General features: G+C 63.9%; 4 protein-coding genes across 4 annotated transcripts in view; all 4 read right to left on the bottom strand.

Annotated features, from left to right (window-relative positions):
• AMSG_10374 (uncharacterized protein) overlaps positions 1-12 on the bottom strand; it is a gene marked incomplete at its 5' end in the record, with an annotated part of 1,625 nt that extends 1,613 nt beyond the window's left edge. The window contains one exon of the mRNA XM_013898091.1: positions 4-12. Within this exon, the coding sequence (XP_013753545.1) occupies positions 4-12 (9 nt within the window). The remainder of the gene's footprint in view (positions 1-3) is intronic.
• Positions 13-443: 431 nt separating this feature from the next.
• On the bottom strand, positions 444-10,678 carry AMSG_10373 (uncharacterized protein; the record flags this gene model as incomplete). The annotated part of the gene is made up of 2 exons (XM_013898090.1): positions 444-7,222; positions 7,315-10,678. 2 exons carry the CDS (start codon positions 10,676-10,678, stop codon positions 462-464), a joined length of 10,125 nt encoding a protein of 3,374 aa, XP_013753544.1. The 3' UTR covers positions 444-461.
• Positions 10,679-11,105: 427 nt separating this feature from the next.
• Positions 11,106-12,316, bottom strand: AMSG_10372 (uncharacterized protein; the record flags this gene model as incomplete). Its single annotated transcript, XM_013898089.1, has 2 exons — positions 11,106-11,570; positions 11,915-12,316. The coding sequence occupies 2 exons, from the start codon at positions 12,314-12,316 to the stop codon at positions 11,106-11,108; spliced, it is 867 nt and encodes a 288-aa protein (XP_013753543.1).
• A 169-nt stretch (positions 12,317-12,485) lies between these two features.
• AMSG_10371 (uncharacterized protein) lies at positions 12,486-14,589 on the bottom strand (the record flags this gene model as incomplete). Its single annotated transcript, XM_013898088.1, has 5 exons — positions 12,486-13,532; positions 13,559-13,725; positions 13,760-14,060; positions 14,117-14,544; positions 14,571-14,589. 5 exons carry the CDS (start codon positions 14,587-14,589, stop codon positions 12,486-12,488), a joined length of 1,962 nt encoding a protein of 653 aa, XP_013753542.1.
• Positions 14,590-14,867: the final 278 nt, after the last annotated feature.

Here is a 14,867-nt window from a genome sequence, read left to right as displayed (position 1 = left end):
CACCATGCCCATGCCCACTACCATCACCATCACCATCACCATGCCCATGTCCACCACCATCACCATCACCATCACCATGCCCATGCCCATGACCATCACCATGCCCACCACCATCACCATCACCATCACCATGCCCATGCCCATGACCATCACCATGACCATCACCATGCACATCACCATGCCCATGCCCACCACCATCACCATCACCATCACCATCACCATGCCCATCACCATGCCCATGCCCACTACCATCACCATCACCATCACCATACCCATGCCCACCACCATCACCATCACCATCACCATGCCCATGCCCATGCCCATGCCCATCACCATCACCATCGCCCAACGTCGCCGCCTCCACGACTACACTGTCAGGATCGTTGCGGTCGTCGCAGCGGTCGTCGCGGCAGTTGTACGCAGCGTCTTCGTGGGCTTTGTTGTTGTCTTCAGATTCACGTTTAATCCCGGGCCAGCGACGCAACCGCCTCCCGGTGTGCCTGATGCGCAAACGCCGCGCCGGTCACTCGGTCGCCTGCGCGACACCCGACGTGCAGCAGCTGCTTGATCGTCTCGCCGCGGATCACTCTGGGGTTGGGCGCCACCGTCCCCTCGTCCGCATCTAGAATGCTCCTCGCCACCTGCCACTCGAGCGAGACAGCGCGCGCAAAGACCGCAGTCGCCACCGCCGGGATCGCCACCGGCAGCGCGCCCGAGCCAAACACGGCGGCCCACTCAACAAATGCGCGTGTGATGGCGGCCGCCGCAAGCGGTCCACTTCCGTGGGCAATACCGTGGACGGTCCAAACCAGCCCTGGCCACCGCGGATCAGGCGCCTGCTCGCGCGCCACAAGCTGCGACACAGCCGCCCGCAGCGCTGCCGCGTGCATCATCTCCTCACTCACGATCGCCAGCGCAACGCCCAGCAGCGGTGCAAACCGCCCGCCCCACATCGTTGCCACCACATCGGCCTCCTCGTCGCTCTCGCCGGCCGCCAGCCCAACCTGTCCCGAGCTGTGAATGAGGCACCGCGCGAGGAGCTCGTTGCAGTCGCTGGCCCGGTCCGGCACAGTCATTGCCGTCGCGTGGACTGCGGCCCAGGTGAGGCATCGGCCGAGCAGGCCCGTACTGATGGTCCCGATCGTGGTGAACACCTCGCTTGCCACTGCGCTCGGCGTCTTGTCGGCCAATGGCCAGCGCCGGATCGCAGCCCACACCGCCGTGTACAGCGGCTCCTCCATGTTGCTGCATGCTGACAGCGCGCCCGCCACCTTGAGCAGAAAGTCGCACGATGCATCGTCGGCGTTGAGCATGTCCACCAGGGTCTCCGCCGGCAGCGCCTGTAGCATCGTCGCCATGGACGTCGCGTTGGACGCCACAGACCGCAGCGCCGCGTGGTCGGTCGGCGGCTCGGCGACCCACATCTCGCCGATCTCGTACCAGTTAAACTCGAGCCCGCGCTCAAGACGGTCGTTGATCTCTGCGAGGCTGAGGAAGGTACCCGGGACCACCATTGTCTGCCACGTGTCCAGGCCCCCGCTTGCCGCACTCTTGCCCGTCGCGTTGTAGAAGAGCGGAAAGTCGAACCCATCGCACACCTCGAACGCCATCAGCCCGTCCAGATCGGCGTTGCACTTGAGCACCGTCCGCAGATATGCCGCCAGTCGCACCAGCGGATGGCTCTTGTATGGTTCCGCCAGCTGCGACACAAACTCCGGGTACGTCTTCAGGTCCGCCGCCGCCACCTCCACGCCAACCACGCCCCACTGCGCCGCCCTCACCGCCGCCGCCGCCACCAGCCCCAACGGCGATCCGCCCGTCGGTGTGCCCTTGTAGCTCTTGACAAAGGTCTCTGCAAACGCGTGCGCCATCTTGTCGCCGATGTGCCACGCGCGCCCCAGCAGCCACGAGGCAAGCGGGCCCGGCGTCTCGGCCGAGATCGCTTCCACCAGCGACTTGACGTGCCGCAGCGAGAGGACAGACTCGCCGAACAGCAGCCGCATCGCAACGGCGCACTCCTTCAGCTTGCGCCGCACGTCATTTCCGAGGCGGCAGCCCTTGATGCCGCTGCACAGCTGGGGCATCAGTTCCACCATCTCGTCGATGTTGAGCCGAGCCCAGATGGTCTCGTACTCCAGCGAAGGCGTGTGGAGGACAGCCGCGTCGAGCAGCTCGACATCGCACGAGTGCTTGCGGTTAGCGAGGCAGACAACCTGGAGCCATGCCCGCTTGGGAAGGGCCCAGGCAAAGAGCGCGTCCTTCTGCGACCGGTCAAGCCGATCAAACTCGTCGGCCACAAGCACCGTCCGCACCTTCCCGTCGATGGGTACCACCGCCTCCACCGCAGCCACCACCGTCGACCGCTCCAGCTCCACCGAGGAGCAGTCGATGCGAACGACGATGCCACCGTCCTTGAGCAGTTTTGAAGACATGATCTCGACCATCGTCGTCTTGCCCGTCCCCGGGTCCGAGCACAACACGATGACCGTCACTCCCCGCGTGCATGCGTTCGTCAGCCGCACCTTCCACTCTGCGTCGCGCTCCGTCACAAGATTGGGACTCAGCGCTGGTTCCGCAATCGCCCAAAGCTCGCCATCGTTAGCAAGCGATCGCCGCTCTGTCTCCACCATCACCTTGGTTGACTGCCCCAGCGACTGGTCGGACGCGCTCTGGTGCGCCGGCTCCGAGAGCAGGGTGAACCGATCCGAGTCGGCGGCACGGAACAGCTGCCCGGCATCCATCTCGATGTAGACGTATGTCCACGGCGCGTCATGCGTGTGCTCGCACACCAGCTTGACGTACTTGTCGTCGGTTGGGTTGAAGCCCTTGACGTACACAAACGGCCGCTCCGCCAGCGCGTCCATGATCAACGTGTACATCTCGTGGCCGTCCATCCCGCCGCCACTCAGATCAAGCACCCGCCCGATCGGCACCTTGGCCTTCCGCACCTTCGTCAGGTCGTCGGGCCTGCAGAGGAGCACTCCGTAGCCAGCCGTCCGCTGCGTCATCGCCGTCAGCGCGCTCTCCTCGCTCGCCTGTGCGTCGAGGAGCATGTTGTTGCACGCCACGCTTCCCGCCTCGGCGCACACCTTGTCGCGCAGCAACAGCGCCAGGCCAGTGGCAAGCACCTTGGTGATGCCGTTGATCTCGTTTGGCCAAACAGGGCTCACGTCCTGCCGTGCAATGTCCAGCAACCATTGCTTGAGGCTGGCCGGAATGGGTGCCGCCAGCGTGAGGCTGAGCCACTTGCGCGCCGCAGCCATCCGCTCCACAAGCGGCTTATCGGGATGTCCGCCGTGCACCAGCTGCTCCACCACCTTTTGATCCGTCACAAAGCCAATCACAATCTGGTTTGCCATCTGCGATCCGTCTTCCAGATCCAGCCCGAGCTTGGCCACCTCTTCCCGTCCGTGCGCTTTGGCCGAGACTCCAATCCACTCCAACGGCACCGCTTCGAGTGTCGTCACGTCGCAGACCGTCCAGCCCGTTGGCCGCGGATAAACTTCGGTCTCCGCCTGCCACGCCTCAAACCGGGTCGTGTGCGCCGACGGCGCGTGGATGCAGTACCCGTTGGCGTAGCTGCACGATGGCGCGAGATCGGTGTCCCAGTAACCCGACAGCTGCGGCCTCGCCTCGAAGAGCGCCACGAGCATCCGCTTGCTCTGGCTACAGAACCGCACAGCACTAGCTGCGGCCCGCAGGTGTCGTGGCAGCGTTGAAAGCACGTTGTCGATCTTCGAGGCACTGCACACCTCGCGCATCGCCGTCACATCGTCCGCAAACTGGTCCGGCACGGCGGCCAGCGCCTGGGCGAGCGCCTGAGCGAGCGCCTGGGCACCCGCCGGTTCTGCGATGTCCACACAGTACTTGGCCACCATCGCTTTCGCCAGCATGTCCAGTACCTTGACGACCTCGGTCGGAAGCTGGCTGGGGAGCACGCCGGCATGATGTGCAGCGAGTACGTCGGCGAACGACCGCGGCGCCGGATCCGGGCTCAGCACCGAGAGCTGCCACGGCGAGTCGATGGCGCAGCTCGACGAGATTGCGATGCGCGTGAGGACAAAGCCCGATGCCACCAGCCGCGTCCCGATGGGCACTGCAAGCAGCACTCGCCACGCCTCCTCCGACGAACCAAACTGCCGCACCACCCGAAGGTGCGGATCGTCCCCTGCCATCGCACTGGCCTCCATCAGATGCAGGACTGGCGACGAGTGGCGCATGTCGTACAACGCGACCACCTCGGCCAGCGGCCGGACAGACACCACCGACACGATCCCGTGCGTCGACGTTACCTGTACCATTGCCGACACGTCGATTGTAGAGAACTGGCCCAACCGCAGCTGCGCCTTGGTGACCGATCCCGCAGACGCCGCCCGCGCGTCCACCCGCCCGCCTGCACTCCATCCGCTCGACGCAATGCCGGCGCGGAGACTATGCTGGACGCGCCGGCGGCGCGCCGGCTTCGAAAGCACCGTGACTTGATTCAGCTGCCATGCCTTGTCCGTCATTGACTCCGTATCCTCCTTGCTGGCGGTTGCGTCCTCATCGCAGCCCGCCGCCGTGCCGCTCGCTGCGGCGTCGGCCGGCGGCTCAATCTCGGACAGCGCCTTGCTGAGCGGCTTAGATGGCCAGAATGGCGCATGGCGCGAAGGAGACCAAGTCACCGACGGCACGCCCGCCTTGGCAAAGACCTCATCCATCTTGCGCCGGATCGGGGGCGGGAAGTTGCGGAGCGCGGTGCGCAGCAGGGGCGCGCTCGCGGAGGCCTGCGCGAGAACTGCATCAGCCAACATCCGGCCGTACGCCAGCGTGTGTGCGTCGCTGTTCATGAGCTGAACGCTTGCGTAAATCCCCGTCACAAGCTCCAGCACGGCCGTGTCGTCGTCGCCAAGCGCAGCAATGGCTACCGCGGCGTGATTGGCTGCCCGCGAGAACCAGGTGCGCTGGTTGTAGGCCATGATGTCGTCTTCGCGCATGGCGCCAAAGGTCATCGCCGCCGGACCAAGGAGGACGCGCGCTGTCCACGCCACCGATGCCGGTGAGGACTCAAAGAGCCCCGCATGGCCACTGGTCGGCGCCGTCCCGTGGTTGACCACAATCGGGAGCCAGTCCCTTGCCTCGGCGGCGCAGATGGTCTCGGCCGCCGTGTGTGACGGTTTTGACCCAAAGTGCTTGGCCCACATGCTGGCGCCGTGCCCAATGGCGCGCACTGCATCGTTGACGTCGCCGTCGCCGTCGCCCATGACATGCTCGGAGACCGCTGCAACGACAGCGCCAAGATCAAAGCCGGTGTTGTGGAACCATTCCATGACGAGCAGTGCGTAGTACATGTCACACACCGCCTTGGAGTACCACTGTGTCAGCGAGGCCGCGATGCCGTCTGCGGTCGTCCGCGCCGCCTCCACCTTCGCCGCTGCAGCCCTCGCCGCCTTTGAACTCATACTGTTCCACAAGCGCTTGAGAGTAGCAAAAAAGCCACTCTTCCGCTCGTCCTCGGTCAGCAGTGCCTTGATATCAGTGGCGTGCTTCAGCTTGGACAGCTCGGCGTCGACCACCAGGTTGGTGCTCGACAGCTCATCGACGATCGTCGCCAGCATCTCCTCCGGATCAGAGCCAATCGTGACCAGGACCTCCAGATTACCGAGCATCTCCGGTTCAAGCAGTGCTGCGGGCTTGGAGATCATGACCATCTTCTCCGATTCCTCGCCTGACATGAATGGATACGTCTCGTACTTTGCGCCCAGCGCCCTGGCAAGGAACACCAGGTTGGTAGCGACCGACAACGCCGACACGCCCGAGCCAAGATCAAAGCCGTTCCAGGCGCCATCGAGCACGAGGCCGGCCGCCGCGCTGGAGAGAAGCTGTTGACGATGGGTACGGATCACCTCATCTGCGGGTGCCGCCGTTGTCTTTGGCAGGCCGAAGCACAACCTGTCCCGGTCGTGCCTGTTGCTCCTCCCGGGCAGCGTCATCCACTCGGTCTCGATCCGCGACACGAGGCTGGAACCGTCTGCGGAGATCGGGCCGGACGCAACTCGCGCGTTGACTTCGCCGGCGCTGAGGACGGCATGATGGCCGGCCAGAAGGTACTTGGTGGCCGGCACTGGTGTCAAGAGCAAGTCGCGAGTGGTGGCGGTGTTGAGCGCAGCGCGCACCTCAGGCAGCTTGTCTGCCAAGGCCCAGAACCGGCGCAGTATCAGATCGTCGGGCGCGGTTGGCATCCGCGGCTCGTCCACCTCGTCAAGCTTCATCGCCCATGCCATGGCATGGAGTAGCCGGAACTCATGGCCGATGTACTGTGCCTGCGCAAATGCCCACAGATCCGGGTGCAGAAGCTTGTGGAACGACTTGGCGGTGTCGAGAATGTCCTTGTCCACTTGCTCGCCATCGCTGTCCATCAGCTCATCCGAGATCGCAAACTTGAACGCGAGGACCTCAAACAGTGCCCTGCCTTCGTCGACGGCGGTGGTCATGACGGTGGTTGGATCGGCAGCCACTTTCCGCGCAAGGGCCATAAGGTCACTGGCTGGCGGCAGGAGGAAGCCGCACTCTGACGCCATCCGGAGCCGGTCAACCGCATCGATGATGTCTGCGGCCCAGCAGCTGCTGGCATTGTCGGCTTCGCTCTTGAGTTGCCTCATGACCTCGATGTTGTGCATGAGGGCGAGGACGAGCCGGAACGCGCTTGTCGGCTCGGCAGTGACGAGCGGGGCGACGACCGTCCGCAGCGCGTCTCCCGCGCCCATCCGCGCGAGAAGAGCAGGATGTTGGACAAAACAGTAGAAGCTGGCCGCGTCGTCGTCGCGCCGCAACATAAGCAAGGCCACGGTGGCCTCGCTCGTCACCACGAGGCGATACTTGTCTATGATGGCGCCGGCCTCTGAGGCAGAGCGCTCGTTGTACTCGGCGAATGAGCCCATGAGATCCCGGCGTAGCGGGAAGGCTTGGCTGTCCGGCACAGAGAGGCAGAGGCTTACAAAGCTCTGGCCGATGATCACCTTCTCCTCGGCGCCTAGATGCATCGAGTCGAGGGTCTCGGTCATGACGATCTGCTGCAGCTGTCCCGGCAGCTCAATGCCGGTGGCGACCAGGTGGCGGACGAGGAGGCTGTAGTAGTGGCTCTCGTCAGCCTTTTCCCTGCTCGGGAAGAAGAGAGAAATGCCGGCAGCAATGATCGGGTCGACGATGGTGCTGATGGTGGCCGCAGTGAGCTCGAGCTCGTCTTCGAGCCAGATTGTTGCCGCCCACGCAAGGAGCGCCGCCGAGAGCTGCGCGGGATGATTGGGTGAGAGGAGGGGCCGAGAGCAGTGGTACGAAGACCCGAGGCAAGGCCGAGATCGGCAATCATGTCAAGGATGGTGCTGTGGCCATCGGCCGTGGCCGCGGAGAGGATACGGGCAAGGCGTTGCGGTGGGACCATGAGAAGGATGTGAAGCGGGCTCGGTGAGTGAGCGGCAACGTCTGCCAAAGCGCGCGCCGAAGCGACTGCGCCATCGGCGATGGCGTTGGTGATGCTGACGTAGTCGAGGTTGCCGCCGCGGAGGTGGAGCTCGCTCAGACTGGCAATCTTCTGCGAGGTGCCAAAGACGCCAAAGTAGCCCGGCGCGTCGCCGGTGGCCATGCCAATGGCCGAGGCAAGCTCAAGGACGTTGGTCGATGATACGACGTTGACCAGATCGGCGACGGCGTTAGAGATGTCGCGGTCGGAGATGTGGGCCCGCACCGCATCAGCCGTTTGTCGGAGCCACATTCCCACGCGCGTTGCGGCTGGCAGCGTGGCCAAGTGCGGGTTGGCGACGGTAAAGTCCGCAAACGATGGGACTATGACCTTGTTGTCCGCGCCGCAGGCGACGATGGTCTTGACGAGACGAGCGATCTGGCGGGCCCGGCCAACGCCAGGCTCGTCCGAGGCGTCCACCTCGACTGAGGCCTGCGACGACGAGGCTGCAACGTCGGCGGCATAAAACTCCGCCATGACCGCAGCGTGGACTGCCGGATTGACGCCAGAGTGCGGAGCCGAGAGATCAGTGTTGGTGTGAGGACCGCAGAGCGCGATCATGGCGCTGGCGGCAAGCGCTTCGGTTGACTTTGGCGCATGGGAATGATCGTCAGAGGGCGCAAGCGCGACGCGCATCAGATCCAGCTTGACTCGGACCACGGCGCCGGACGGCAGAACCACGCGCGGGTGAAGGAGTTGGACGTCGGGCGTGTGTGCAAAGCAGAGAACGACCACAACGCGGAGTCGCTCTCTCCCGGGACGATCGCTAGCAGCAGCAGCAGCGAGACTCATCACGGTGGCCGGCTTGGTCTGATCGGCATTGGGCACAAACACGACACGGATGTTGCTGTCGAGGCCGAGCACAGCTGCGAGGTTGAGCTTGTCGGCCGACAACGAGTCCCAGGTGGAAACGATGGCAGCAAAGGGAGTCTTGTCGACGTTCGACTTTGCGCATGTCTCGAGGATGTCACGCGGCGAGTTGCCACGCATGACGATCGGAATGATGGACCTGGTGATGGCTTGGCAGGCGACAGAGTTGCCTGCGCTTGTTGACGAGTCGATCAGCTCGGTGGGGTCGAGCTTGCTGGCGAGTCTGATGCGATCAAAGGCGGCCGAGACTGAGACGACGTTTGGCGGGCGCGGCTGAAGCAGCTCAGGGTCCGGAGGAGAAGAGAGAGCAGCGCCAAGCGGGGTGTTTGGCTTGCAGGCGACGATTTCAAAGGTGGCGTCATCGCGGAGCGAGGCGGCGAAGACGATGGCGCTGTTAACGCGGGCGACGGAGCGGATGATGGGCAGGAGATCCGGATCCGGCAGCAGGACAAGGCGGTTGGTAGCCAGGTTGGGAGCGAGGTTGACCAGCTGCTGGATGTGGCTCCGTGAGAGACCACACAGCCGCAGGAGGCGGTAGGTGACAATCGATGGCGCGTGGGCCTGGAGCTGCTTGCACACCTCGTCGATGTTGTTGGGCGCGATTTCGTGCAGGCGGGCCGGCTTGGGGTAGTGGTCAAAGACCGCGAGGAGCGCCTTGAGGTGTGGATCGATGCTAAAGACCCCGCTCTTTGGGCCATCCTCCGGCTCAAGTCGAGCCAGAAGCTCCTTGACCTCGCTCACCATCGGCGAGTTGAACTTGGAGATGGCAAGCGGGGCGCTGGGGAGCGATGGCACTCCCGCGCGCAGCCCGCCGGCCGCGGCCTGAGGGACAACAAACGCCATGATCCCATCACGCATCTCGTCCAGCCGGGTCGGAGCAACGACGTCAAAGCCCTTCGGTGCATGGATGACCTGCAGGACCATGCCGTGGGCCTTGTAGAAGTTGACGTTGACCTCGATGTCGAGGGGGCGGACCCGGAGCGTGATGGTGATGTTGTGGACGGAGGAGACCAGCTCAGAGATGGTCAGGCACTGGAGAACAGGATCGACGGCGTGAGCGTCCTCGCCATGATCGTAGGCATCAGGCCCAAAGCCGATGCTGGGTTGGACTGGCTTCCACTCCAGCCGACTGGTGCAACCCCTGAAGATCGGCTTCTGGATGGAGAAGACGCCGACCGGCGGGAGATGGACCGCCAAGCCAGGCGCGTCACCAGGTCGCGGGGAGATGGAAACACACGGCGAGCTGCGGACATCGAGCTTGAAGGACGACCCGCGCACCTTTGCCGTGAGAAGGTCAAGCACGTTGACGAGCGTGTCGACTACCGCGTCGGCCGCACGCGTTCGCCCGGCGTCGTCGCCGATGTCGGTGGCGGCCGAGGCCAGCTGAGCAAGCGAGATGGCCGGCACAAAGCGACGGATGGAGTCAACATGCTGGGCGAGGGCAATGTTGTCGTTGACGGTCTTGCCCGTGCCGAGGACGTTAGAGAAGCCAAGAATGAGCGCGTAGTGGAGGGCTTTGACGAGATCGGACTCTGGAAAACCACTCAGGTTGGCCTGCTCGACGAGATCAAAGGCCGTGTCCGGCGCCGCTGCAGCTTCAAGCATGGCCGAGATGAGAGGACGGATGCCGTGCATCTCGCCGCGGACAAAAGCAAGGAGACCGGCGAGGGCGTCATCGTTATCGTTGTCGTTGTCGACGAAGAGGGTAGCAAAGTGGGAGAAGAACGGTGTGGAAGAGTGAGGCAGCTGGAGATGGATCTCGTTGGCCGTCACCTCACGGACCAGATCTGCCACAGCGAGGCGCGAGGCGACGTCAAAGGCGTCGGCGATGGTGTAGAAGACGTCCCACGAGAGCCCGCGCTCGGCAGCTTTGGTCACAATGGAGCTAAGTGTGAGCCCGTTCCCCACAGTGCCCACGATTTCGGCAACAAAGTCAAAGACGGCTGCGGTCCGGACCGACGAGCCGCCGACCAACATGCGGAGCAGTCCGTCGACCAGCGCCTGGGGCGGCAGGGTGGCCGCGGCGATGGTGGCGAGCAGAAGAATGTCGGCTGACAGGGAGGTCTCTTCCGAGAACAGCGACTTCCACTCCTTAGCAAAGGGGAAAATATCGCGGCTGTCGTTGGTCAAAGCGCTGGCAATGAGGTTGTTACGACCGATGGTAGCAAGGGCCGAGTTGTCGTCCAACTCGTCGGCGTCGTCGGCGTCAGCCAGCAGCTCGTCGCAGACATCGATGGCATCATCGAAATCATGGTCGTCCCCCGTGTACCCCTCGAGAAGGGCTTGAAGAAGCTTGGCGTCAAAGGTCATACCGGTGTCTTAAGAGAAGCAAGAGAGGTGTGTGTGAGCTGCTGCATGACGGCCAGAAAATGGAAGCCGTGTTTTAGTCTGTGCTGAGTGTGACGTCAAGGACGTCACAGTTGCCCCCCAAAAAAATGGGATGCGTGTTGCCACGCGGATGCGACAGGTGGGAGAAGGGGTCGGGGAGAGGGGAGAGGGGTTGAGGGTTGAGGGGTTGGGGAGGGGGGGGGGGGGGGGGGGGGGGTGCTGCAATGACTGCGTACGAAGACGGTTTCTGTCGGTATTGAGAGGGGTACGACTGAATTGAGTTGAAAGAGGGTTTGTTTGTTCCACGATCAGGAATGAATGCATGCTTGTGCGTGTGCGTGTGCGTGTGCGTGTGCGTGTGCGTGTGCGTGTGCGTGTGTGTGTGTGTGTGTGTGTGTGTGGTTGTGCATCAAAAGAACCCGCTGGTGAAGTCGTCGTAGCCGATGGGCGCCATGGGAGGTGGAGTAGCAGCAGAGTCGCTGGATGCTTGTATGAAGCATGACTCAGCGAGCATTACTTGCACAGCAGCATGGTGACGGGAGGTCTGCATACCGGACTTGGCCATCAGGGAGGCGTACCCGACAACAAGGCCACGCCACGAGTCGATCTCCCTAGCGACGCCGGTGCGCGCTGGAGTGGGCGGCAAGAGCGGCAGGTCGCTGCTGCTGGAAGACTCACAACTAGGGACGTTGCTCTCATCATCGCTGGTACTGTACTCATCGTCTGAGGTATCAAAACTGGCGATGTCGTCGCTGGCCGGCGACCGCCGGATGCGCGCCGAGCGGCCGATGGCGGCACGCCGGGTCGGCTTAGGTGTGGCATGTGTGACAAGCGGTGGTGGCGGCGGCGGCGGCGATGGCGAGACAGCAGGGGCCTCGAGGCGACGGTAGCGCGTGCGGCGGCGACGGGTTTCGGCTTGGTGTACCCGAGTGCGCCAGGCTGCATGGGAGTCGCAGGCCTTTGCGTACGGTGACGACGGATCGATGGGCATGGGGACGGCGAGTCAGGTGTGTGTGACGGCAGGACAGTGCAATCGCGCAAACTATGGACAATCGGAAGCACGACCGACGGCACACTCGAGGCGGTGCCGAGATGCGAGAAGAGGGAGGGCATCAGCTTGTGTGTGTGTGTGTGTGTGTGTGTGTGTGTGTGTGTGTGTGTGTGTGTGTGGCGGGGCGTTTAGAGGTGGGTGGTGGTGTCTGGGAAGAAGGGCGTGACGTCCGAGCAGGCGGCGTAGCGAGAGCCCCGATGGTGACGGGCTCCACTGCGCTCGCCGCGGAAACAGTGTTGAATCTTGGCCAAGGCACGACGGACAGCATCTGCGTCGTCGGGACCGCTGCAGGTGTGCGCGGAGCGGCCGAGGACAGATGGCGGGGCGGAGACGGACGGCGGGGCGCGTAGGCTGGTCGGCGGCTCCGGGACAGCGGCAGCATGGCCGAACACCGTGTCAGCCGACTTGCGGGCAGCCTTGGGGGAGGGGCGAAGGGCAGTCATACCCTCCTTCTGTGCAGTGCGTGCCATCTTCCGCCGGCGCTTGGCGGCTGCGCAACGGACGCGGGAGCGCCACTCGCGCTCGCTGGAGCACTCAAGGGCGTCACGGGAACGGGGATCAACAGGCATGGCGGTGATGAGTGGCGAGACAAAAGGGAGGACTGTGTGTGTCTGCGACAGTTGAGTGGAAGGAGAAGCTATCGGCGTTTTATGTGTGCCTTGCGGGTGTGCCCGAGTCGCACAATTTTTGCAAAACTGCAAAGTGCAGCGGAGCGCACTCCACCGGGACGCGGCTGCCTCAACGGCGGGCAAGGTGGGGAAGGAACGAGCCGGGTGTGGTGGAGTTGAGCGATAGGCTTGGGCTCCCGCTTCCGGTCATGAGAGCAAGGTTTCGCTGCATGCGCAGCTCACGATCGCCGAGGTACGTTGCCATGCGCAGCTCCGAGTCGGATGGCGGCGGCGACGGGCGGATGGCTGCGGTGGACACCTTCTGGGGCGAGGGTGAGCACGGGACCCGAGTGTCAGCTGATGTGTCAGCTGGCGGAGATGAGCGCGCAGCAGGAGGAGGGGCTGGGCCGGAAGCAGGGGATGCCGGAGGCGACGTAGACGGGGCAACGTAGAACGGAGCCGGTGAAGCCGAGGCGATCGAGACCGGCGGGGCGATGGGCGAAAGCGAGAGCGGGAGGCCAGGCTGCGGCGAGGAAGCAAGCGAGGCAGTTGCTGCGCGGAACTGGGCGATGCGGTAGTTGAGGTCATTCTGCTCGCGACGCAGACGATAGGCGCGCTCAGCCTCGGCCTGGCGCAGCGAGACGGTGGCAGCGTACTCGTGCTGGGCGACGATGAGCTCACGAGCGAGCGAGAGGTTGGCGTCCGATAGAACCGACATGTCCGGCGATGCGGGCTGCTGGGGAGAGAGCGAGATGCGCGAGGCAGAAGCAAAATCAGGATCTGCGGAAGCAGGCAGCTCCTTGTCACTCTCCTCAGACTTGCTGCGATAGGCAAAGAGCGCATCGACGACCAGAGCCGGTTTGGAGAGGTTGCGCGGGAGCGCACGGCCGAGATCGACGCCAAGGACGGCAACAGCAGCGAGAGAGAACGATGCAGGGGCGGTAGCAAAGTCGGCCAGATCACGGAGCTCGGAGACCGGGCGGATGAGGGGCGAGAACGCTGGCTCGTCATCAAGGTGCAGAGCGTCGACGAGGAAGGCGACGAGGCGCTGAAGCGGACGGGACAGTCGGGGAACATGGGAGTGGGTGACCTCGCCTGAGGATATGTGCGAGAGCGACGACGACGACGATGAGGGTGACAATGTTGGCGATCGCGCGATTGACGGTGGCGCTTGTGACTGCGGCGGGGCAGACAGCTGTCCACAAAGTCGTCGACCGATGTGTCCTGTGGCTTGTGGCGGTTGGCGATGACGCGGCGGGCGGCATCCTGGAACCGGGCCTTTCCTGCGCCCGACCGATCGCCGCCATGCTCATCAAACAGCGCGTACATGGCATCGGCAAAGTCGTCAACCGACGTGTTGGCGAGCGAGGCTTATCGCCACCATGCTCATCAAACAGCTCGTACATGGCATCGGCAAAGTCGTCGACCGAGACGTTGCCGTCGATGCTTGCGGCTTGTGGCGGTTGGCGATGACGCGGCGGGCGGCGTCCTGGAACCGGGCCTTTCCTGCGCCCGGCTTATCGCCGCCATGCTCATCAAACAGCTCGTACATGGCATCGGCAAAGTCGTCGACCGACGTGTTGGCGAGCGATGCTTGCGGCTTGTGGCGGTTGGCGATGACGCGGCGGGCGGCGTCCTGGAACCGGGCCTTCCCTGCGCCCGACCGATCGCCGCCCGGCTTATCGCCACCATGCTCATCAAACAGCTCGTACATGGCATCGGCAAAGTCGTCGACCGCGGCTTGTGGCGGTTGGCGATGACGCGGCGGGCGGCGTCCTGGAACCGGGCCTTCCCTGCGCCCGACCGATCGCCGCCCGGCTTATCGCCACCATGCTCATCAAACAGCTCGTACATGGCATCGGCAAAGTCGTCGACCGAGACGTTGCCGTCACGGGCCGCCACGCGACCTTGGGCAGCATCCCGCGCGACAGCGGGCATGTCAGGGCGACCAAAAACAGCAGTAACAAGACATGCGTCCGAGACCTCCAAGCCAAGCGAGTCTACAAGCGAGGTGCGGAGCGGTGCAACCACCGCCTGCAGAAGATCGAGCCCGTCTTTGCCGCCGATCTGTCGACCAGCGGCTGCGGCGGCTGCGGCCGATTCGGTTGAGAGGCCCGCCGAGTCGAGAGCACGTCCGAGCTCCTCCTGCGAGAGGTAGACACCGTACGACCGCAACCGCTCGGATACCCCTTGTACGAAGAGCAACGCATCATACCTCTGACTTTTGTCCTCATGTGTTGCCGCCATCCCCCGCTTGCCCGCACTGACGGCTGCAGCTGGTCAGCGACAAGTGTCAGTTTGGCCAAATCCGCCTGCCTTTGGTTGTTGGGACTGTCGGGCCATGGCCACGACCATGACCACCATGGCCACCACACCACTGCCATCATCACCACCACTGCCACCACCATCACCATCACCATCACCACCACCACCACCACCACCACCACCATCACCATCACCACTGCCACCACCATCACCATCACCACCACCACCACCACCATCACCACCACCA

This window comes from Thecamonas trahens, assembly GCF_000142905.1.
Source record: "Thecamonas trahens ATCC 50062 unplaced genomic scaffold supercont1.59, whole genome shotgun sequence".
Taxonomy (NCBI): Eukaryota; order Apusomonadida; family Apusomonadidae; genus Thecamonas; species Thecamonas trahens.
This window is presented reverse-complemented; position numbering and strand designations above follow the sequence as displayed.